General features: G+C 39.2%; 1 protein-coding gene and 1 long non-coding RNA gene across 16 annotated transcripts in view; one reads left to right on the top strand and one right to left on the bottom strand.

Moving 5' to 3' along the window:
• LOC105465723 (uncharacterized) overlaps positions 1–25,884 on the bottom strand; it is a 124,494-nt gene that overhangs the window by 32,698 nt on the left and 65,912 nt on the right. For 3 of the 8 annotated variants that reach the window (XR_011619889.1, XR_011619888.1, XR_011619895.1), the window contains one exon: positions 15,941–16,095. The exons of the other annotated variants lie outside the window; for them this stretch is intronic. This is a non-coding gene — a long non-coding RNA (uncharacterized lncRNA). Of the gene's footprint in view, positions 1–15,940; positions 16,096–25,884 lie in introns of those variants that run through there. 8 annotated transcript variants of the gene reach the window in all.
• The window catches only part of LOC105465735 (TRAF2 and NCK interacting kinase), a 410,880-nt gene that overhangs the window by 368,056 nt on the left and 16,940 nt on the right, over positions 1–25,884 (top strand). For 7 of the 8 annotated variants that reach the window (XM_071091238.1, XM_011714344.3, XM_011714334.3 and 4 more), the window contains 6 exons: positions 7,154–7,283; positions 13,675–13,836; positions 15,927–16,038; positions 16,843–17,013; positions 18,775–18,918; positions 21,596–21,730. In XM_071091238.1, coding sequence (XP_070947339.1) covers positions 7,154–7,283; positions 13,675–13,836; positions 15,927–16,038; positions 16,843–17,013; positions 18,775–18,918; positions 21,596–21,730 — 854 coding nt within the window. The remainder of the gene's footprint in view (positions 1–7,153; positions 7,284–13,674; positions 13,837–15,926; positions 16,039–16,842; positions 17,014–18,774; positions 18,919–21,595; positions 21,731–25,884) is intronic. The other variant, XM_071091239.1, reaches the window with a different exon arrangement.

Raw genomic sequence — 25,884 nt, 5'->3', positions numbered from 1 at the left:
TTTGCAGTTTTCTTTTAATATATCTACATGTAATATTTATACCTACCTATATTTTCTTTAGTAATTGTAGTCTTTATTTTTCTTTCTCTTTTTTTTTTAAGGTGAGGGGAAAGCTCTTTTTTTTTTTTTTTTCTTATTGGAGTGGATCCCATGAAAGAACCTGTTATCCCCTGTTGCTTCCCCAATTCCTCCACCTAGTAAACACAAGGTATTTGTGCCCTGGTCTGCTACAACCTTGATAGAATGAGATGCTAATCTTTCCAACTTCACACTCCAATCACCTCTATTTCTTTGGCTCAGCTACTAGCATTGAATATCAGATCACACTCACTCTATGTAGAAAAGAAGCCATTTCAGGCCACAAATTATTGTCCAATTCAGCAGGGACTGGAGAGGCAGGGCTGGCCAGTCTAAAGGGAATGTCATCCACTGATTAACATCATTACATACAAGCAATTCTAAGAGGCAAATCTAATTATCATAGCTGAAAAATCCATACTGGTTATTTTGCTGTTGATGACCCAGTTTTTGACAGCTGTAAATATGCTAAAATATGACATTTTGAAACAAATTGCATTAAATTGCCTTTTTAAAAGTAAATAAAATTGTTCTAGAGGCAAAATCACTAATCCAGAACATTTCTGCAAAACATGCTGGCCCTTTTAGTTTTTGTCTTGACTCAGAATTGCTTAATTCTTCTGACAGATGTTTTCAACTCCTTTTAAGCATTGAGCATGCAAGTATCAGGAATTAAATAATGAAATGAATTTTAATCATGATATTAAAATATTGCTAAAACTCTATGTGTTAGCCACCTTGCTGAAGTCTTTGAGAAATTTGGTAAGTTCGTACTTGGATTTTGTCTTCCAAAAGTTTATATGCTAGTTGGAGAATGACAAAATTACACATGGAAGAGTGCAGGCTAATATAAATATTTGGAGGAACAACCAAAGATGTTAATTAGCATTTGGGTTTTAGGTCCCCTATCATATTTTGCAAGGCTATTAATGGTGTTCACCCTCCTACCTTTAAAGGAAAATCTAGGACTTCTTCCCCATTGCAGAAACACCCACCTTTCTAAAATTTCCTGAATAGACCACGCTGCACTTCTGTCTGGCATTTCCTTTTCCTTTAGAAATCACCTACTCACAGCCCCGCCTGCACAGGTAGAACCTGTCCCCTCTTCTGTGCTACCACTGTATTTTCTGTGTATTCCTGCATCTTCATGTACTGCCTTGAATCAGGATTGTTTATTATGTGTCTTTGTCTCCTTTTCTGGACTATGGTATCTTTCAGGGTAAGGGTTACGCCTTACTCATCTCTCTTGCTCTTAACACATTGCATGGTATCTGGCATACAGTGGGTCTTCAGTGACTATAATTTACATTTAATTGCACTGATTTGAATTTGCAAGTTGTGACTTTGAAGAAGAGTTTATAGCCAATTCTATGCAAATAACTGTCAGCAAGATTAAAAATCTAAGGTAATATTAGAATCCCAAGCAAGGGGAAGAGTTAAAGTAAAGACACAGAAAGTTGACTTTGGTGGGAATGTATGGTGTATGGAATGGAGGGGAGTCTGGACTAGTGAAATCAGACCAAGAAATGTGCTCTTTGTATGTAGCCACTGGAAACCATTGAATGTATCTTGAGTTCAGTGTTATATTTGAGGAAGATTATTTCAGCAAGATGATTTGAAAAGGGAACAGACTAGAGACTGATAAAGCAATTCAGAGGCTCTATTACTATAATCTACATAAGAAATAATAAGCTGAGGCTATCATGGAATGCTGATAGTGGAGGCAAGACTTGACATGGTCCTTAAGGGATTGGTAAATTTTAGATAGATGGAAATGATCGTTAAAGAACATTTAAAATATGTGATTATATATGTGAGAAAATAAGGGTACGAAGGGTACAAATGTGTGTATGTTTACTTCAATTTGTAAATATATGTATTTTTATATTGCATATAAAATATATATAGTCTGTTCTACAATGTGATGGTTACATGCCTGAGAAATTTCATACTATTAAAAGTTCATTATAAAACAATAGTTTATTTAGGAATTGAGTATTTGGGGGCCAGAGTGCCTCTTATATACATTCTTATTACCTTTATTTTCTTTTGTTAAGGTAAACCTCTATATTTTGTGCTATATATATTTAAAGCAGAAAACAAAAATATATTGTAGCACAGTTCCCACCATGAAGTAAACACAGAAAAGCTTCTCAGAAATGGAGCACCAGCCATTTGGACAAACAGCTGTGGTTTCCGATGTTTAAAACAATAGCTTTTTTCTATGCACTGTGCTGGTTTTGCATTTATTTTATAAGATATAACTTATGAGAGTGCACTTAACTAAGTTTATATTCCCTAACTCACCAACTGCACTATTTCCCAATTCTGCATGCATAGAAAAATAATGAGTGGAGGGAAATACACCAAAATTATAGAAATGATTACCTCTGGGTAATATAATTATGGGAGATTTTTATTTTATGTATATCCCCAATTAAATGATGGGCATGGACTAGTTTACAATCAGGAAAAAAAAAAAAAAAAAAAAAAAAAAAAAAAAAGCTTTATAGAATAAAAAGAATGCAAGGAAAGGCATTTAATTTGATTTGCATCACATCAAGCAAGCCAAAGAGGCAACCTTCTGTATTAGTATCTTCCCTCAAATACCAGCACCTGCTCCAGAAGGGAAGATTTCGCCACTGTAAAATGACTCTTTTATTTCTCCTTTTTTCTATGCTGTACCCTTTGGAAGGAAGCCACTATGTACAGCCCACACTTGAGGAGTGCGGAATCATGCTTCCCTCCTCTAGGGTAAAATAGCTACATAATTTATTTAGAATTCTTCTGCACTGATGTGCCTCCTCTAGTTATTTATTAATTTATTCCATCATTTATATCAGTATAGATTCGTGGATATAATACTTCTTTATTTTGCTGCTCAAATTTTCTAGTTTTGACCATTGGGAGCTCTTTCAATTAGCTCCTGTGCCTCTTCGACTGACATGCCACCACTTGTGTTTGGGTATTGTTGTGCATGTACATGTGTGTGCATCTGAACACTCTTTACTTTCTGACACTACAAGATGCTCCGATCCGGACTCATTTTGTATATTTCCTATGCCAGTCCTGGAATCAGCCACTTCTTCAGTAACCCTGATTCCTTTCATTGGATGATATTAGAAGCCAATATCTAGGCACCCAGTATGCTCATTACTACTACAATGTCACTTGTTTTAGGCCCTCTCAGCTAACACAGCAAGGAAATATGTGTGTGTTAGTCGCAAGAACTGCTAATCCATGCCCCCATGCTTAACAACATGGCTTTCTCAACTTTTAAAGGATAACAGTTATCCAACGCCTGAGCCCTATCTATCACTCTCATTGCCACTTCCCTAACAGTACATTAACCCATGTATATACAAATATTTCTGTATGTAGCCATTTGTACCTATATTAAGCTAAATGTGAATTCATACTGACATCTCCAACTCTAATCCATCACAACAACATGGATCACTCTGACCTCTTCCACTTGCTTATTTGTAAATTCCCATTCCAACAGTCAGAAACCTGGCTCCTGCCATCAACCACTGTATTAGTCCATTTTCATACCTCTATGAAGACATACCTAAGAGTGTATAAAGCTATAAAGAAAAAGCGGTTTAATGGACTCACAGTTCCACATGGCTGGAGAGGCCTCACAATCATGGTGGAAGGTGAATGAGGAGCAAAGGCATGTCTTACATGGTGGCAGGCAAGAGAACATGTGCAGGGAAACTGCCCTTTATAAAACCATCAGATCTCATGAGACTTATTCACTATCACAAGAACAGCACAGGAAAAACCCACCTCCATAATTCAATTACCTCCCACCAGGTCCCTCCCATGTCATGGGGATTATGGAAGCTACAATTCAAGATGAGATTTGGGTAGGGACACAGCCACACCATATCAACCGCCCATTTACTTAATTGTGCACATCCAGTATTTTTGTATAGCAATATCAAATTTGTTAACCTGTATTCTCATGGGAAACAGTTTTGTCAACTAGAATGTACAGTGTTTATGTGCAGTTCCTCTTGCCTTTAGTATTACAGACTCCACTCATTTCCAAGGTTACTTAGATCAATGCCTTTTCCCCGCATTTCTCCTCACTAAAGTTGTTCATACAATTGTAATATGGTGAGATTCTTTTATCACGGTTTTTAACATTCTTTCCTGGCAGCTTCTGATCTCAATGATTTTTTAAAATGTGTATACATTAACTCTTTCTCCTGTAAAGTTCTATGACATATCTGAATGGATTTTTTGTTATTCTATGATAACCACCCAATTATAAGAAAATTATTTTGGCACATCCTAGTGAACCCAATTTCATAAAATTACAAAACTTACCATTGATTGCTCAAGACATTTTAAATATGCAAATAATATCCTGGTAGCCAATTACTCATCAATTCACAGAAGAGCTATATTTTTACAATAAACCTGAATGAAATCTCTGTTAGATATTAAACAAAGCCCTTGACCCAAGATCTTCAGCGATTTAATAAACATTTATTATGTGCTACCTGCATTCCAGGCACCATGCCTGGCACTGAAAATATCAACATTAATGAGATCTGATCATTGCAGGACTGTGTATTGAATGCAGTGGTAGAGATGCACAAAGGGCAACGTGGAGGGAGAGTGGAGAGCCACCTAAACCATTCCAGTGAGGCTGGGATGGGTTTGGAGGTACCTGAACTATAGCTTAAAGAATGAGTTAGCCAGAAGGAGGTAGACAATAGAAAAGAATCTTCCAGGTAGAGAGGGCAGGCTAAAATCACCAGGGATTTTCTAGCATAATGTGCATAGGAATTATAAGTTAAATGCTGGTAGAGTTAGAAGTTGGAGCAGGATTTTGTTAAAAAATTAGGTTAGTGAGACAGGCAAGAACCAGATAATGGACAGCGTGTAAGCCACAGTAAGGAGCTTCAAGTTTATCCTGTGGTTGATGGGAAGCTACTGAAGATTGAAAGTAGAAGAGTGACTCGGACTTGGTCAGATTTGTGTTTTGGAAGGCTCACTTTCGCAGCCGTGAGGAGTGGATATGAGGGGAAAGGACTGAAGATGGGGTGGCCAGCAAGAAAACTGTTACTCAGGTAACAGAGGAAGCAGGTCTGACTAGGACAGGAGAACTTGATTGTACAAGCATCAGCCTGGCAGATGCCACCAGGCCAGCTGAGCCCCTGACAATAGCAAAGAATCCCTGTCTGATAAAGAAGAAAAGTGGCTGCCCTCATGGAAGACTCTTGATAAAAACTTCATTGATTTGTCAGCTTTATATCATTTTGTTCCAAACAAGTACTAAGGCACAAAGTAAGAAAGAAGAGAGAAAGAAGAGCAAGAAAAAAAATGAAAGATACACACAAGATAAACAAATGAGTGAAGAAATGATATTTTGAAAACTATGATTTACCAATCTACCAAAATCCCAGGAATTCAATTTTTTTCCCATGTCTCTGGAACACCATTAAAAGCTCCTTTCTAGGAATGAAATGTTGAAAATGCAAATGCCTCTTTGGAATTTCTTCCCAAACACATCAGTTCTAGCCCATATTTAGATTCATTCAATCCACTGGTCCAGTTTAGTAATTGCAATGTAAGCTTCTTCACTATACATTTTATTGTCTGGACTCATCCTGTCATCTTTTCACCTGTTTGTTATGGATAAAAATCCTTGAAATATGTCTTTCTCTGCCCCAGAGACATCATAAATCTTGTGTATTTCTTGTTTCTTAGATGGAAGATTCCAGTAATTCTTTGGACTTACATAAGATCCAAGAGGCCAGAGATATTTTTAAATATATAAGTAACAATGAAAATAAAAGAACAAAATGATATAAGTTGCAATTAATATGCCTAGAGAGAAATAAACCTTGATAACTTTCCTATTTTTAGAAAACCCACTTTAAAAGAGAGGCAGATGCTACAAAAGGAGAACAGCAAGTATCGCATTAACAACCAAAATCCTTCTTCCAGAAGCCATGTTGTACCAACCGCAACCTGTGGTTGAGCCGCATGACCTGTGCGATTCTCAATTCCCCTGAGCTCCTAAATCAGAGAAATTCTGTGTCATGCAAATGAGGCACTCCTGATGAGAGGGAAGCTCACTATGGGCAGTCAGTCATCACTTTTTGAGCCCTGGCACTGTGCTGTGTGCTACAGGACACAGGAAACATCAGTCTGTGTTCTCAGGGAGTATGTTGAGATCCTGTTGCCTTCTCTCATTATACTGTAAACACGATAGCAAGAAAAGAACTGAAAATAAATATGCCACCATGCAGGATGATTACAGAGGCTGAATGTTGTTTACGTTAAAGCCCCTAGTTTATGGATGCCCCAATAAGCCAGAATGTTCTTAGTAGATATTTATAGAAGCATAAAGCCCATGGATCTAATGATTATTTTTTGCATTCCTAGTAAGTGACAACTCTAGGCTGGGTACTGGTTAATAATAATGAGCAAAGAGACAAGGATTTTGCCCTCACAAGCAATGAGAGGGAAGGAGAAAGAGAGAATTCAAAAGATAATTGCAAATTGTGATGAGAACTATTAAGGAAAAAGGGTGAAGAGAAAAGGAGAGAGGCTGTTGGGATAAGACATAGGTGATAAAAGCAGACTTCTCACAGAAAGCATCATGTAGGATGAATGAGAGGGAACCAACCAAGGCCAGAGTGGAAAGAGCTTTCCAGGCAGAGGGAACAGGATGTATAAAAGTAGGTCAGGTTGTCTGCTGCTCAAAGAAGGAGGCGGGGGTCAGGGGAGATCATGCAGAGCCTGGTGACTCCTGGTGCCAACTTCAGTGTTTTTGCCATGTAAAGCCAAACACTTGCTCAGTCTGGCTACTGGGCAGAGAATAGGTCAAGAGGGGCTACTGCAAAAGTGGGGCCAGTCCAGACATCAGCAAACATTAAAATTAATATGAGATGTGCTTAAGACCACTGACATGTACACTTAAAATTGGTACAATGGTAAATTTTATGTTATTAAAATGTGTATTTTACCATAACACGAATAATGAATATGGACAGGAAACAGATATTTCCTAAAGCTACATTGCCATGAATGTTGTTCCTTCTCATCTCAGACCAACAGGAGCTCCAGGGAGCAACGAGCAGTACAATGTGGGAATGGTGGGGACGCATGGGCTAGAGACCTCTCACGCAGACACTTTCAGTGGCAGTATTTCAAGAGAAGGAACCTTGATGATTAGAGAGGTAAGTTGGTATAAAACCTGTGTAGAGGAAATGCCATTTCTTAAGTGGTTTTTACATTAAAGCTTTCACAGAGAAAGTCTATGACATGTATTTTAAGTATGGGGAATTACTGGGGGAGGGAGGACCTGTGCTTCTAAATAGTTGAGTGATTTTAATTGTCTGCTGCCTTCTTTCCTGTATTCTTCTAAGCTTTGGCAGTGTGACTTAATTACATTAGTGCAAATTCTTCAGTAGGAAAGTAGGAGCTATGCAAATCAGAATATAGAATTTGGGCCTGAGGATATAAAATTGCAAACTCAGATGTTTCCTACAACAGGAAAACAGAAATGAATGATCTCTCTGAATAGCATCACTGGCCTTGTTATGTCTCTTCTGCCTATGGTTTTATCTTTGTGGATTTTGTATAAAAAATGCTCAATGGTTCTGAGAAATGATGATATCATCTTATCTAGTTAAATTAACATTAAAAGAACCATTAAGTTATTTTATTGAAAGAACAAAGAAATATGCAGATCTACTTTAAAAATGTACCTTGGCACTTTGGTTGAATTCTTTTTAAAACTCTAGGAATATCATTTCATTTTGGGGGTGGCACATGTTCCCTTTCATCTGTCCTTCTGACATGCAGTAACTCCCCACTGTGTCCATGCTAACCAGAAAGACCCTGACAAATTAAAATCAGTATTTTCTTCTTTTTCACTTCATCATCACCATGCAAGTTTGAGTGCAGATATTTACTTGAAAGGAAAGAAATGGCTGAGAACATTGGGCAAATGTTACCTGACCTCTCCCTGCATCCATCTATAAAATTTTATAAATAATAGCATACAACTTATAAGATGGTTAAGGATATTGAGTTAGTAAATTAAGCATTCAATAAATGTTAACCATTTTATTTTATTTCACTCTCTTCTCAGAAATGAATTCTCCTTTTACTTGTTATCACCATCCAGTCCTCCCTCTGAAACATAAACATATGTCATCTGTTTTTCCTCTTCAGCCAGGACAGAGTTGGGAAATTCTAATAGCAGACTTTGCTCTCCAGAAAGGCAAAGGGCATCTCACTTTTGTAAGAAAGAAAGGAACTGTAGTTTTGAGATGAATAAGGCCTTTGAAATAATAATTGTCAGTGGGGCTATAACTGAAAGACTAGTTCACAAAGCAACTTGCTAGAATTTCATTTTATGGCCTTGTTGAATCTTTCAAGTAGCCTTTAAAGGGTCCTTTCACATATGCCTGAAATGAAAAAATGGACTTGGCTGCTGAAATTGACACTGTGTAGTGCTGGTATATAAATCTCTTAATGTGGTTAATGGATAATTTCAATGGAAGTATAGAAGGTTTCTATCCCTATAACTTACCACTTAGGAAAACATGAGGGAGAATGTTCTGGAGTGAGTTGCTGTTTGACTCCTGATAAAAGGACTCTGATTTCTAATGTGGCTTAAAATTTGCTTGAGTCTTTACGACATGGTAAATAACTCCAAGTAGACATTTGGAGCCACATTTTCAGTTCATTGCCAGCCACATCCAAATGGCTCCATGTTATTTATAGCACTCCAGTATTCTATGACCACAACCTGTCACTTTGAAAATAGCATTTGCAGCCGGGCACGGTGGCTCATGCCTGTAATACCAGCACTTTGGGAGGCCGAGGTGGGCGGACCACAAGGTCAGGAGATTGAGACCATCCTGGCTAACACAGTGAAACCCCATCTCTACTAAAAATACAAAAAATTAGCCAGGCGTGGTGGCGGGTGCCTGTAGTCCCAGCTACTCGGGAGGCTGAGGCAGGAGAATGGCGTGAACCCGGGAGGAGGAGGCTGCAGTGAGTGGAGATCATGCCACTGCACTCCAGCCTGGGCAACAGAGCGAGACTCTGTCTTAAAAAAAAAGAAAAAGAAAGAAAGAAAATAGCATTTGCCAGTGTCTTATAGGAATTTGATCTATTAAGGAACCCAAAATCTGTTTGTCCTCTCAATTTCCAATTCTGCCTTCCTCAAATGTGGGTTTTTTAAATAACAAACTGTATTAGTTGCGGTTCTCCAGAGAAACAGAATATTTACATATATATATACAGAGAGAGAGAGACTGCTTTATCTTTTTATTTTATTTTATTTTATTTTTTTGGAGACAGAGTCTTGCTCTGTCCCCCAGGCTGGAGTACAGTGGTGCAATCTTGTCTCACTGCAACCTCCGCCTCCCGGGTTCAAGCAATTCCCCTGCCTCAGCCTCCCGAGTAGCTGGGACTACAGGCACATGCCCAGCTAAATTTTTGTATTTTAGTAGAGACGGGGTTTCACTGTGTTGCCCAGGCTGGTCTCAAACTCCTGAGCTCAGACAATCCGCCCCCCCTTGACCTCCCAAAATGCTGGGATTACAGGTGTGAGTCACCACGCCCAGCCGAGAGACTGCTTTATTGTGAGGATGTAGCCTATATGATATGGAGGCTGAGAAGTCCCATGATCTGCTGTCTGCAAGCTGGAGACCCAGGGAAGCTGTTGGTGTAAATCCCAGTTGGAAGCTGGGTGAAGATGAGATGAAATGTCCCACTTCAACCAGTGCAGAAGAAAAAGAGGGAGAAAATTCCTTCTTCTTCTGCCTTTTGTTTTGTTCAGGCCTCCAGCAGATTAGATGATGCCCGTCCAACTTGGAAAGGGCAATCTACTTCACTGAGTCCAGCAACTAAATGCGAACTGCATCCAGAAACACTTACAGATACACCAGAAAAAATGTTTAACCTAGGCACCCCATGGCCTAGTCAAGTTGACACATAAAAGTAACCATCATCAAACCTTGAGCTGAAAATTACCAAAAAGACATGTTTAAACAAGATAAATGCAGGTTAAAGTTTATCCCTGACAAAGTAAGAACATAAAATAAAAACTCATTATAATAAGATTTAGCTTATACGGTGCTATTAGTACATTTCTCCAGGATGAACTATAGGAGGACTCACTCAACTTGTCACTGTCATGGAGTGGACTAGATGGTTCTGTAAGAAGATACTGCTCTAACACTCATGATCTTGTCAGATGCACAAATTTCCCCTTGTAGTGCATACCCTTACCCCTGTGGTTCTACCTATCCCTATCCTAGAGCCCCACAGGACCACTTTTTACTCACTTCTAGAATATACCACACCAGCTGTGAGCTGCCATTTGTGAATGGAAGCTCATCTGCTGGAAGAGGTATTTTGCATTCTCCACTGCTGCCCACCCTTCACCAAGCAGGTCCCTGTTCTCAATCTTCCTTATTTCCTACAAGCCTCTACTGGGACTCCATGGACCTTCATCCACAGCACCTTCCTGGTATCAGCTGATATCTCTTCAGTGTTGATCCTCCTCACTGAACCAGAACACTAGCTTGTCATCATGAAGGCTCTTATGGTTACAAGTAATGAGTAAAAGAACCCACTTAATACAGAGTAAGCAAAAAAAAAAAAAAAAAAATTAAGTGGGGAGAGGATAGGTATCAGAAATAGAGGAGTACAGGAAGATTTAGGGTGTTTCATGGAAGGAACCCAAAGGTAAAAGTGAGCTGAGCCTCTTTGAAGGACTGGGACAGACAAGAGCTCAGGCAGCTTCTCATGTGCAGGTCTCTGGCTCTCTTGCTGCCTGTCTCTCCTTACCCTAATCTCTGCTTTCTTCCACTTTCTCCTTTGTTCTTTTCTCTCTTCATAGAGGAGCTTTCTCTCCCTCTGCGTGCTCCTGCTCTCACTTCTCCACTTCCTCCATTGAAAGATATTCACCACATCCCCGTTCAGCTGCCAGCAGAAACTGACCCATGTCTCTAGGGCTTAATATTGAATTCCAGTGGGAATCTGGTCCCTCTTGGCTCAGGCATCCACCCTTGATTCAATCAGCTGTGACCAGGAGTAGGCCCCTAATACAACAGTGCAGCCCAGAGCACCTGGGCTCTGCCACAGGACAGCTAGGTTCAAACCACTTAGAACCCTGTCACTCAGGGCAAGATAACTGATGGAATGTCATATATAAAGTGTTTAGCGCAGTACTTGGCATGTGTTGGTACATGGAACATCTTTGTGCCAATCCCCACAGGAATGGTGAGAGATAAAGATGAGAGATTATTGAGGTTCTCTTAATGAGGTTCTTAAGGGTGTTGCACATCTGTCTTTGTGTTTCCAGTGCAGTACTTGGCACACAGAAAGTGTTTAATAAGGTGCTGGTGGAGTGAACAAAAAGGTGATGACTCAGAAGTGGGCGGATTCAGAGCATACTACAGGATTCCTTTAAGCTTCTCACCATCTGAGCCACTTCCCTTTGTTAGCCTCTCTGAGTCTTTCTTTGATAACCAGTGTGTCTGCATCAGTTTTTTGCTTGAGAAAGAGTGCTGCTGATACAAGAGAAGCCAAACATTTCTAAAGAGATGACATGTGGTTTATGCTAAAGAGAAGTTTGAGGAAAATGTTTAAAAGCTTTTCAGTATTTGAACAGAAGTTAAAGGAGAAACTGCCCAGTACACATAAAATAGCACACAATAAGATGTATTAGGACTGAACTTCCTAAATGTCATTTAGAAAAGGAAATGCTCAACTCTGAGAATAGGCACTAATACACGCTACTGATGGCCACTGTGACAAAAAGAATCCAGAAAATAACCCTCTCCAGGACAGCCGTAGTCCAGGAGCAGGTTGCCAAGAAACATAGAGGACACTAGGCTTTCCAGTTATCTCTCAAACTTCCTGAAACATCAATTACATGCACCATTACAGGAGCTTGGGAGTCTGTTTCATCTAAACAGGAAAAAAAGAAAAAAAGAAGTGCCTCCTTTCACTTCCAGCCAGAGGCAGGTGCAGAGCTGTAATTGTAAATCCATGACAAGCTCCAGAAATAAAAAGCCAGACTGGTGAGATGGTCAAAGAAACAGCATGAAACCTTGCACATGCCAGCCCCCAAGAGGGTAGGGAATGTGCTTGCTTTGTTCCCAGCTGTTCCATGTTCAGTAGAATGCTTTACATTTAGTAGGAACTAAAAACTTTTGGGTCAATGAATGAATGAAAGAAAAGACAGAGAGGGAAATCATTACTTAATCAGATCTGCTCTAAGAATCCTCAATGAGCCAGTTGCAGAAAAGTTAAAAAGTGCAACACTAGTCAGGCCTACAATGTGGGCACTGGCTTTTGGAAACCAGAGTTGTCTTTTAATCCTGCCTTTCCTCCCTGGGATTTTTTGGCAGAGACTGCTCTCCAGAGCAATGGCTTCCAAACTTGTTAGGTCATGTAATCCTATCAGTAAAACTATAGAGCATCTCACCTAATACAGTGTATTTATTCACAAATCATACATTTTTTTCTACTGCACTAACATTATGTACATTATAAAATACCTTTGGCCAGGCAAGGTGGTTCACACCTGTAATCCCAGCACTTTGGGAGGCCAAGGCGGGCAGATCACAAGGTCAGGAGTTCAATACCAGCCTGACCAACATGGTGAAACCCCATCTCTACTAAAAATACAAAAATTAGCCAGGCGTGGTGGCACGTGCCTGTAATCCCAGCTACTCAGGAGGCTGAGGCAGGAGACCTGCTTGAACCTGGGATGCAGAGGTTGCAGTGAGCCGAGATCATGCCACTGCACTCCGGCCTCGGTGACAGAGCGAGACTCCATCTCAAAAAAAAAAAAAAAACTTTAAAGGACATTAAAAAGGGTTACTAGAAGTGATGTTTCAAATGCTTTGCTAGTTATGATGACTTTATTTTGTTACTGCCTACATCACAAAGCACCATAGTTCTTTATTGAAACATTAAACATTTATGTAGATAGTAGTTGTAAATCCATATTTTCAAATAGTATTCTAGATCATGTCAATATATTTGGAACTCCTGTCAGATCTGATTAGTTAATCATTGTTTTGACCTTGTGAATGACAAAGAGCCCCGTGAGTTAAGTATGGTCTCTGCACTTTCGTGGAGTACTCCACACACACTGCTTCTTTTCAGCAACATTTTAGGTCATTTCTCTGTTGTGTGGGTTTGTTTCATTATAACCTGGTAATATGATCTGTAAATATAATTAAGTGGCAGGTACATACAGCACAAGCACTACAAAAGAGTTTACAAGTGTGGGCCCTGCTCAGTCCCTTCCTTTTGTAGCGTCTCCCCCTTTACATGGGACCCCATGCCATATGTGACCACTGTCTATACCTCATGCAGGAACGTAAGGCTTCAGGCTCAATTGATAAACCAAATATTGGCAAAGCTTACTTTCTTTTTTGTTTTCTTAAGTAAAATAGAAATTTGAATATCACCTTCTTGCACCCTAGCGGGTCTATTTGAAGCCCCGTATGCCTATGCCGTGTAAGGGCTGATGTCACTCTTTGGCCTTTTCCCCCCCCTCTCTAACTCCTCTCACATGCTGTGCTCCCTCAGACATCTGGAGAGAAGCGATCTGGCCACAGTGACAGCAATGGCTTTGCTGGCCACATCAACCTCCCTGACCTGGTGCAGCAGAGCCATTCTCCAGCTGGAACCCCAACTGAGGGACTGGGGCGCGTCTCAACCCATTCCCAGGAGATGGACTCTGGGACTGAAGTAGGTGCTGGGCAACAGCTGGCATGACAGTTCTGCTCTCCTTCCTGGGGTTCTAAAACCATGATCTCTTCAAGAATGAGGCTTCGCCAAGCTCCTTGAAACTTGTTTGGTTGGTTTCTACTATAGAGCTGCCTGTGCAGGTACTCAAATGGAGAAATCATGGAAGCAGAACAGTGAAAAGTTCTCAGATATCATCTGAACCAATACTTGTTTCTCCAGATGAGTATACTAGGTTCATAGAGGGTTGAGTGACTTGTCCAAGACACACGGCTGGTTTGTGACAGATCTAAGACCAGAACTGGAAACTTCAGGCTATACAGATTTCAAGGACAACAGTTGAGGTTTATATTTGCATTAATTTAGTCAAACTAAGTATGACTTAAATAAAACTGTTTAAATGATTTGTTTATGAAAAATAAAATTTAATAAATAGATAAGTTCTTAAAGTGTTCATCTTCATAAATTCAAAATTGTGTGAGAATGAAGAAACTAGGTATTACCTTTCCTGTATAGAAACAGTCCCAGGAAAAAGTCTGAATAAACACAATCTGCAGGTAGTGCCCATAGACGCTGATGACTGACACCAGTTGGATGAGTTCACAGTGTGTGGTCATGTTTCATTAATAGTCTTGTCAATCACACGTAAGGTCCTAAATGTGTTTATAAAGCACATGTACTGTTATTTTTGACATTGTCCACACACTAAGTTTTTATGATGCACCCTTTGAATTATAAAGTTATAGAGTAGATGAGCTTTGCATACCCCAAGGAAAAGAACACAGTGGTATATTGCAAAGCACAGCATCTTATTGTAACTTCATGCTGTGTGGGCATTTTCTGCCTGAACACCTCTCTTGGTGCAAAGGAGGACCCCATAAGATTGAACCCTGGTTCAAATTCTGCTGCTACCCCAGCTCTATGTGGAAATGTTACTGCCTGCCCTACCTCTTTCACAGACATCTTCTAAAGATCAAAAGTGAACATGTATGTGAAAGTGATCTATTTGGTAGGGGGAATTCTACCTTGAGGAGGATGAAATGGTTTTGGTTTCATAGGATGGAGAGAAAAATCTTGAATTAAATCAGATTAGATCTTTGTGGTTTTCTCCTTACATGTTTAGAGGTCTTGGATGGTGGTTTTATTTTTAAATAAAACTCTAAAAGTAAAACTAAAGTGAAACAACCTTTAGTTAAAGATATTTATCCAAAAAAGATGTGCTTATTATGTTGAATACAGATGTGTTTGTGATGTGAAAGGACAAGAAGGAATGGACATGACTGACATTGTAGCTTATTCAGCAAAACTCAGATTTAGAATATTGTGACATGAAACCCTGATATTGAGTTTACTGTTCCCTCGTTTACTTCTGACATCATGTTTTCATGGTGCCATTCAAGCCCAAGATTCCTTTTTTAAAGTAAGCCTTCAAGGTACATTGCTCACAAACCTAATATACTCATAAAGTCCCTAAATAATGATGTAAATGTAATTATTATTTTAAGGAAACTATCATGGGAATGAAATATCTTCAATTACAGCATAAAATCATCCCTGAATTAATGATTTTAAAGCTTTTGGAGCCAACACCAATTCGCTTGCATCGCCAGGCCAGAGTAGAAGAGCTCAAAGCTCTCCTTCCCAAGAGAAAGTCCCTTGGGTTGACTCTGTGTTCAGGATAAAGTGCTGCTGTGGAGGCTTCCTTACTTAGTTTATTGCCAATTGTGTCAGCCTTTCATATTGATCATGTGGTCAATATAGGAGATTGCTTTTACTGAAAGGGAGAGGTAAGCTCTGTCACAACAGTGATCTTACAGACTTTAAGGTACCACATGTGGTCCAAAATGTAATTTTCTCGCTGCAATTCTTGCAGTCTGATAATTAACGAAGTCCTACAAATGCACAATGGCTAGTGCATAACCAATACCGGAAGAAGCTAGAGACAGGCATGTACTAACTAGGGCGCTAGAATGTGAACACCTGAATACCCTGAAGAATCTGTGATCATTTTATAGCCCAAGCACAGTATTGTTAGCATTGTTTATTCCTGCAGTATTTATCTGCTCTTCTTAATCTTCTTGTTTATTGATTAGTATGGCATGGGGAGCAGCACCAAAGCCTCATTCACCCCTTTTGTGGACCCCAGAGTATACCAGACATCTCCCACTGATGAAGATGAAGAAGATGAAGAATCATCAGCCGCAGGTAAGCAAGAAGGGCTCAGTGTTTTAAAAGCAGCTTTGTCTTCATTTCTGGTATGACCTGATAAGGAAATTAATCCTCAGTTCAGTAGTTAAGCCGATTACTGCTTAGGTCCTGTCTTAAAAGGAAGACTTTTAAAAATTATTATTTCTGTAGGACTCCTAAAACAAATTTATTACTTTCCATTTTTTTTTCCCATCTCTTCTATTTCATTTCTGGCAGACCCAGGGGGACATAGGGACCCTAGGAAAAGCTGTTCTTCAGTGATCTCTGAACATAACCAAATGTTTCCCCAAAACAATTTCTGGGTACAATGTTTTACACATATTAGGCACTTAATAAGTACATGGTACATTGTGTTGACTTCTAGGTGTGTGCGTCCCACCACAAAGATCTGGCTGATTTAAAGGAGAATCTTGCTTTCTAATCTTTTTCAAGTAATTGATCATCAAAGTCAGCTTACGACAGTTTTTCAATTGATAATCTGGAATTTTAAAAAGTAGATCTTTTTTGCCCATATTACAAGAGTGGGGATGGTATATTTAATTTGGGACTTTCTAAACTCTGCAAGTAGTGTTTATAAGCCTATTTTGCCAATGAATAAAAGATTGCTTTGATGAATGAGTTATACTTTATTCTACTAAAACAAAAAAAAAGTGTAAAATAAGGAGAGTTTCAGAGTTTCCTTGCCTTTACTATAATTCAAACCAAACAAGGAGAAATCATAGTGTTTTGAAGCCCCATCTCCACATCTCCATAGGTTATCTTTTAAGATGCCACTGACTTCTCTGATTCTTTTTCTCAAAGCTCTGTTTACTAGCGAACTTCTTAGGCAAGAACAGGCCAAACTCAATGAAGCAAGAAAAATTTCCGTGGTAAACGTAAACCCAACCAACATTCGGCCTCACAGTGACACACCAGAAATCAGAAAATACAAGAAACGATTCAACTCAGAAATACTTTGTGCAGCTCTGTGGGGTACGTTGGTGCTTTTTTTAAAAAAAAAAAAAAAAAAAAAAAACCCACTCATTAATGAACTGACCCTCAAACATTAAAAGCCTGTGGATCTTGTCATCAAAAGAACACTGGTTGAATCATGGGTATTAGAGTCCTAACTTGGGACTATCTTGACCTCAGGAGAGACCAAAAGGAGTTTTATATGTTGAAATAGCTGATACCCTACTAGCCAGGATGACGAGATTAGATTCAGAGCAACCTTGTCACACAATAGTGATAGGCTAAAGCCAAGAAGAGAACTAGCTACCACTTAATACAATAAGTGGGCAAGGCAAAGTCTATAATCTGATCAGAGGTGATTTGTGTCTGGCACTTCGTGATATACCCCATGTTCATTCTCCGTGATCCATACCACATCCTGCAAGGGGAATACAAGCATAAATAATGGCATAAATTTTTATTTCAAGCTGAAAAATCAGCCCAGAGTATTTTGTGAATTATACAAGGTCATAACCCTAGCAATAACAAGATAAAACTTGAAAAGAACAACAACTAATTTAGTGAACCTTCCCTTTTAGTTTAAAGCATCAGTCTGCGTTTCTTGTGAAAAAGATCTGCAGGTTTTAGCGGACCTCGAACTCAGGAGAGGCATGATGAGATTCTATCAAAATCTTGGTTTGTGTTACTATAAACATCTCATACAGATTAAGGAAGGACATGTCCCCTATGTACCCATTGAAAATACTAGGGTTGGATTGGGGAACCATAATTTTAAAAGGCTGAAAGCATTTGAGATGTTAGTGGGGAAGAGTGTGAAGCCTAGGAACCATTTCATGATAGAGGCTCTGTCCTCTGGAGAAGAGACAGAAGAGAACAAGATAGCCACATTTAATACTGAAAGGATTAATATGTGGACAAAAAAGCAGACATTTGTGTTGATCAGAAGATAGAAGTACAAGAAGTAAGAGAAGTTAGAGAGTTACATGTTCATGAATAAAGTACAGTGCACAATGAGCCTCTCAATGTATGTGTGTTGAGGGGTGGATGATAAATTTCCCTAGCAATAAATTTTTAGGATTACAACTACCCAGACAAAACCGCTTACCTGCCTGTACTTCTGTAATAGGGATTACTGCATGGGTGTTGGGCTGCACTAGATTTAGAGACCTGAGAAGTCCCTTAAAGTGAGTATGTCTGTGACTCCCCAGCTATTAACACTTCTCTTGAATGGGTTTATCATTTCCCTAAAAAAGAGCACAAACTTGAGGGCATGGGGCATAAGATAGTTACATTTTGGTTCAAGAAGGAGGAAGGGCCTTTCTTCCAATGGAGTATGGAAATGGAAATTGCACTGTATGTTGAAGGTGGGTAGGCTAGAGATCACTGCATAAGGGTGGGGTGAACCTTGGGGACGAAGAGAAGTAGATTTATAGGGAGATCCAAGAAAGAAGTGGTTTTTCTAGGAAGGGAATAAAGGCAAATTGTGCTAGCTTCACATCTGTGCCTAAGGCTCCTATTGACAAGGATTCTGTGCATTAGGCAGTAAATAATTAGATGTATGAATGCTGCTAACACTTTATAAAAGAAAACTGTAATTTCATTACCAGAAGTACAATGATTTAATTATTATGTCAGAACTTCTACACTCATTAGTTTATGTTTACCTACTTGCCCATTAGTGTATATTTACAAGTCACAGTTTCTTAGATTTTATAGGGACTCTTGATGCAGAAGATTAAAGTTCGTGAAAAGTCAGTCTTAGGGTGCTTCTTAAATTTACAGGTGTAAACCTTCTGGTGGGGACTGAAAATGGCCTGATGCTTTTGGACCGAAGTGGGCAAGGCAAAGTCTATAATCTGATCAACCGGAGGCGATTTCAGCAGATGGATGTGCTAGAGGGACTGAATGTCCTTGTGACAATTTCAGGTATGTTACTAAGATGATGAGTCCCCCAGGTCCATACAGCAGGAAAGGGGTCCACCTCATTTCTGCAGAAACAGTTAGCTCTGCCCTTCCCAGCTAACAAATAAGACAGTGAAGTATAGCAGTATAGCCAGAGTGAGGTTGCCCACATTTTTTAACACTGGGTATTCTGACCTCCAAAAAAAGGTCTCTCACCTCTGCATTAAATCTGAATTAGGCAGAGACACACCACAAAGGCTATATATTTATAGCTCTTTATCTCTGTCAGGACTCAGCAAGGATCTTCGGATGTTTTTAAGGTTTCTGCACTCCAGTTATCACCATATACAGACAGAATATCAAAATGCAGGCTTCCAAGAGGGACATTTAGTAAGCAGAAATTTCTCTGGTCTCTTCCCTTAAAAATTCGCTTGCTTATAGTCCACTGATGTTTTGGCAGGTGCAGCTGGCACACTGGATGATCAAGTCTACAAAAAGATTTGAGTGTGAGAATCATTACTGCTATGCTCTGTAGCTTTCTGATTCCCAAAAAGAGCCTTAAATAGGAAAAAAAAAAAGATGGAGACTAAAGTGAAGGCCTTGTAACAAGTTAAAAATGCAACCTAAAAGAGGGCAGTTTTGTTGAAAGTTTTTCTTTTTTCTTTTTGGTGTTTGAAGGAATTTAACAAGTAACACCCGTCACTTCCCCTCCCATTCCATCTAGTATGGAACCAGCTTGCTACTGCACTTTATAACCACCTGGGGAAATGTGAAAATCCAGAGTCAGAATCTCTGGGGTGGGGTTTAGGCATCAGGAGCTTTCAAAGTTTCTGACGTGTTTCCATTGTGCAGCCAAGTTTGAGAACAAGGATTTATGCTCAGCCATTGTTTCATGAAGAGACAACACAGGGATACTGGTTTGAACTTTGAGGAAAGTTCAGCTGTACTTCCATTTTGACAAAATGCTTTTGCTTGTCACTAAACTTCCTCTTTCTTTTACCTTTCCACTGAATGCTCAGTTTCATCTCTTTTTATTCTCCCCAAATAAGGTTAACCAGGTAAATTCCTTTTGTATTACCATTTGAGTTTAATCCCATGTAGTCTTCTGTTCTGGTTCATTGCTTTCCTGATTGCTATACTACCAAATCAAAATTAAAACTGCATATCTGCCAGTCACCTACTAAAAGTGGAAATGCAACCAGAAAATTCACATTCAGGCTTCATTATGTTGTTAGTGGCACATCTTCATTCTTAACAGTATAAGCATTTCCTTTTCTCATGAGGCACAGATAGGGAAAGTAGAAAATGAAAATAGGAGCAAAAGATTCTTGAACTAACATTGGATTCATATTGGCATAGAAAGGAAGAAACACTGGCTCTTGTGTCCATCCTAGCTACTGTGATCATTGTGGATTCTAGGCCTTTGGTTACAAAATTGAATATTGACCACACCATGATTCCCTTAGTTTAGGTGATGAATGCGCTCTCCTGTCAAATGCATGTGCAATGCTTTACTAAGTTCTCTTCTGCTGGTATATATTCATCTATAAAATATAAAACATTTTTTTGGGAGAGGCCAAGGCGGGCGGATCATTTGAGGTCAGGAATTCCAGACCAGCCTGGCCAACATGGTGGAACCCCATCTCTACTAAAAATACAAAAATTAGCTGGGCGTGCTGTGGGGACACCTGTAATCCTAGCTATTTGGGAGGCTGAGGCAGGAGAATCACTTGAACCCGGGAGGCAGAGGTTGCAGTGAGCCGAGATCACGCCACTGGACTCCGGCCCTGGTGACAAATGTGAAACTCTTGTCTCAAAAAAAAATAAATAAAACATTTTTAAAGCCTAAGATAAAGAAAAATAAGTATCCAAAAAACAAAACCCATAGATCTAAATTTATCATTAGTCAGCAAGAGTCATCCCAATGGACATTTTATCTGGTGCAAATAATCTAATGGAGTATATCAAGTTTTGCTACTTGTGTACTCTTCAGTATTGTCTAGATATTTTTTTATCATCCTATGAATTTTTTATTCCAAGATCACTTTACCAAAGGGAACTTTAAGTTTTCAAGTTCACATTCTTTTTTTCCTTTTCTATTTTTGTTCAGTATTCCTTTCAGTGACTTCAGCACCATAAACTTGTCCAGTATAATTTCAGAACCCATATTATCCTCTTGTTTGCTTTTAAAATAACTTTGTTAGTTAAGTGAAACAAAACTACTACCAGTTGTCATCTTTAGTAGAAGAGGCAAATAAGAGGGTCTTCATTAACATCTGTTACTAGGTTATACAGTGAAGGAAAGTCAGGTGCCAAAATGCCCAGTTGTCAATACTTCTTCATGTGATTGATCTAGAATGTTCTGGAACTCTGATCAACCACTGTTGGAAGAGTTAACTCTTACTAAGTTCAGCAGACACTGCTTTGCATTGGGAAGAGAGAATAAGAGCAGCATGCTTAAGTAAGAAACCACCTGAAGATAGAGACATTATAATTTTGTGATGTGTCTAAAATACTTAGAGCTACTTTAACCATAAGTTCTGGCAGAAACACCACTTTAATGACAAAGTGCTGGAGACACTGATTATTAGGCCTTCAAACACACACACACACACACACACAAAAAAAAATAAAAGGAGGTGGGGAAGGAAAGAGTGAGAGCTATCAGCGATTTGAAATTAAACCTCTATTATTTCAACAGGAAAGAAGAATAAGCTACGAGTTTACTATCTTTCATGGTTAAGAAACAGAATACTACATAATGACCCAGAAGTAGAAAAGAAACAAGGATGGATCACTGTTGGGGACTTGGAAGGCTGTATACATTATAAAGTTGGTAAGTCTCAAGACATGGAATTGTAAGTTTGGTCTGTTTACTCAATCAGACATATTCAGTTAGGTTTCACTTAGTCTTTTCTATCAGATTGATGATGCATGTGTGACCAGCCTCAGATGTTGCTGGAACCTTCAGCATTATTTTTTAAAAGCCAGATTGATGAAATTGAAAGAGTGCATTCAGAATGAAGTCCTAGGCTTCAGTTTGAATATTTATATCTACTTTCTTCCAAAGACTCATTAAAATGACAAGAATAAAAATGCCATAAGGCTATGAGGACAGTGGGACCAAGAGAAGAGAATTTCTCAGTGAATTTGAAAGAGTAGCTGAGTGACTGGAAAAAGACCTAGAATACCAGGAAATTCTGAATTCTGAAGCTGCAGTGAGGAAAATGATCAAAATCAATCCAACAGAACCCGGAGAGGCCCAGGAACTAAGGCCCCAGGGGAATCTGCGGTGGAAGTGGAGGTGTAAGGTGGGACTGAAAATAGAATTGTTAGAAAATTCATGAGCAGCAAGTCTTCTAGAACCCAGTCTCCACCTCTGAGTAGTTAGGCCACTACCTTCTTCTGCTGCAACAGAAGATGAAAGGTTTGCATGGCCAATCTAATGCTGGGAATGCCTGTGTAAATACACACACATACACATCCCTCTAGCCCCTATTTAGCTCCCAAATAGCTATGCCTACACCCCCAAGGAAGAGAATGAAAGAAGTGTCTTGGAGAAAGTAAATGGCCAGAAAGAAAGATGTACAGGTACTAACATTTGAAATGCCATGAAAAAAGCTTGCTGCCTAACTACCCTGAAGTGAAGCCCAGCAGTTGATAAGCCCGTCTATACCAAGGAGTGGAGAAATTCACAAATATGAAGGAAACCTAAACAAACAGAAAGAAAGGACATTAGAAGAAACAGGGATAATGAGGAGTGGAAGAAAATGTAAAAAGAAAGAAAGGAAGGAAGCAAGAAACTATAATAGCTTTACAGAGATTAGAAAACTTCTTTCTATAAAACAAGAAAAGGGCTGTTAAAAAAAAAAAAAGTAGAGCAAAGTAGGGGGGAGTCATTTAGAGACCAAGAAAAAATTAAACTAAAAGGTATCAGCAGAAATAAAAAATGTAATAAAAGTGTTAGAAGATAAGAAATTCTCCTAAAGAGTAGAATAAAAAGCAAAGCAGAGAAAATATAAGAAATAAAAAGATCAATCCAAGTGGTTCAAAATCTAAGTAATGTGAGTTTTAGAAAATAAGAAATGAAAGGAGAGGAAAGTATTGAAGAAAGAATACAAGAAAGGTATCTAGAACTAAAAGCCTTGAAATCCCATATTAAAAGGATTTCCTGAGTGTCCAGGATACTGAATGAAAGACAGACTCACAAAAAGACATATCAACATGATATTTCAATACCTGGGAAATGAGAAGGTCCTCAAAACTGGCAAAGCTGTCATAATATAAGTAAATAAATAACAAACAGTTTACATACAATAGACCCAGAATAAGAGTGGCCTGGGACATCTCAGCAGCAATATAGAAGCTTAAAAGACAATACAGCAAGGCCTTCCAAATTGCCGATAAAATCATTTCCAACCGGTATTTTATAGCCCTCCTGTGTTAAGAGTTAAGGAGATACATATATGTGTGAGTGTGTATGTATGTATATGTGTATATACATTTACATATACATAGAGAGAGATTATAAGGAATTGTTTCACATGACTATACTATAGAGGCTGAAAAGTCTCAAGATTTTCAGTCAGCAAGCTGATTCAAACCCAAGAGAGCCAAGGGTCTAAGTCCAGTTCAAATCTGAAGGCCTGAGAACCAGAAGAGCTGATGGTGTTCCACTATGAGCACTGGCAGGCTCAAGACCCAAGAAATGCTGATGCTTCAGTCCAAGTCTGAAGGCCAGAGAAGACTGATGTCCTAGCTCAACCAAGCAGGAAGACTCAGCCTTTTTGTTCTAGTCTGGTCTCCAAATGATTGCCTAAGGCTCACCCACATTGGGGAGGGCAGTCTACTTTATGAATTCTACTGATTCAGATGTTATTCTCATCCAGAAATACCCTCACAGACACACCCAAAATAATGTTTGACCAAATATCTGGGCACCCTGTGGCCCGGTCAAATTCACATGAAATTAACCATCAGACCATCAAGACATCAGTCAATTTTGAGTGCAAAAGAAAGACATTTTCAGTCATGCAGTTCTCAGAAATTTATATTTCATGCACCGTTTCTCAGGAAGCAAATGGAGGATGTGTTCCACCAAAATAAATAACTAAACCTAGTAGTCCAGGAAGATGAAGAAAATACCCAGAATGATGGTGAAGGGAACCTGGGGTGACAAGTCTGCCACAGGCCTGGAAAGAAATAAGTCCTGGCAGAGTGCGACAATGCAGGGTTCCAGGAAAGATGCCTCCAAGAAAAATAAAATGGTATAAATAGATGACCTACTGCGTTTGACCATGTTGAAGGGCATTTATTAGCAGAAAGTTTACATGTGCTTAGAGACAGATACATAGAAAACAAGGAAGTAAAAAAAAAAAAAATAAGGGGAAACAAGAAAGGAAATGTAACCATGGTATACTACATACCTCAGTTGTGAATAATAATAATTTTAACACTTAATATTGATTTAACCAAAAATTTAAAACATAGCTATACTTAGAGTTTACAGGAGTAAATTGTGTGTACATATGTATAAGAAAGAAAGAGAAGAAGTTAGAGAGAGAAGGAAATGATACAAGAAATTAAATCCTTTCCATACTACGAAGTCAGTAAATAATGTCTGTGACTGAAAAAAAAATCAGGAAATAACATTATAATCATGTTGTTTGGAAATCTGGAAACAAATTGCTGAAAAAGTAGAAAGAGTTGCAAGTCGTTGTTTTTAGGGAGCAGGAATCAGCAGGGAGGCAGGGACTTGGTTTTCATAAGCCCTGTAGAATTATTTGGCTTTTTAAAATAGGTACCTGTAAGACTTGTTCAATCCATAGCTGACAAAAATAAGAAAATGTGTGGAGGCTTTTGAAATGTGTACTAGATAAAATACATTAATTATTTAACATAAAGAATGACAATAAAGGCGCGGCGGAGGAACTTTAGACACCTTCAGTTCAAAGGAGTCCATGATGTGGTCTCAGAAAAGAATGAGACACATTTGAAATTTTAACCAGTCAAGTGGGTTCAATCATGTGTGATGACATAATGTTGGTTGAAATCTAATCAAGTGTATTAAATGCAGAATGTGGAAACAGAAGGGGCATGCTATAAAGAAGAGCTCAGAAAGCAAGAACTTCCGTGTGTCATATTCTGCCAACCAGAAAGGGGACTCTATTTGAAGCAGAGTTTCCACCTGCCTTTTCTCTAATTTCATTCCAGGCGACCTTCCCAGATAACCTTGACACAGTACTAGGAAGTGTTGGGGCTGGCTAGTGAACTTGAAGGTTTGCTGCCTGAGAAGGACATGTTCCTCACTTCATAACATGCCATTCACAGTTTTACAAAGGAAAAAAAAGCCCCTGACGTTACAACACAGATTGTATTGATAAGTATAAAAGCAGCCTTTGGGTGGGGCACTGTGGCTCACACCTGCAATCCCAGCACTTTGGGAGGCCGAAGCAGGTGGATCATGAGGTCAGGTATTCAAGACCAGCCTGGCCCACATAGTGAAATCCTGCCTCTACCTAAAAATACAAAAAGTTAGCCAGGCATGGTGGCGGGCACTTGTAATCCCAGCTACTCGGGAGGCTGAGGCAGGAGAATCACTTGAACCTTGGAGGTGGAGGTTGCAGTGAGCCAAGATGGAGCCACTGCACTCTAGCCTGGGCAACAGTGCGAGACTCCATCGCAAAGAAAAAAAAAGCAGCTTTTGGAAAAAAATAAACATTTAATGTCTGTAAACGTATGTGGCCACAGCCACATCTACATCTCGCCAGCACTTAGCACACAGCCAGGCCCAGGGAAATCAGTTAAGAAGTATTTGTTTTAAAGAAAGGAATGGATGTTCAAAGGACACAGCATTATTCACAAAGCAGACCACATGTGGAAATATTTTTCTGTAGCAGGCTGGGTGGCAGTGCAAGCTATTTGCTCCACTGTACATTTTTGTTCAGGAATCAGAATTATTTGGTACTTTCTAATAGGATATCCTGGAAT

The sequence above is a fragment of the Macaca nemestrina genome, chromosome 2, assembly GCF_043159975.1.
Source record: "Macaca nemestrina isolate mMacNem1 chromosome 2, mMacNem.hap1, whole genome shotgun sequence".
In the NCBI taxonomy this organism is placed as follows: domain Eukaryota; kingdom Metazoa; phylum Chordata; class Mammalia; order Primates; family Cercopithecidae; genus Macaca; species Macaca nemestrina.
Note: the sequence above shows the minus strand (reverse complement) of the source record. Positions and strands in the feature narration are given on the sequence as shown.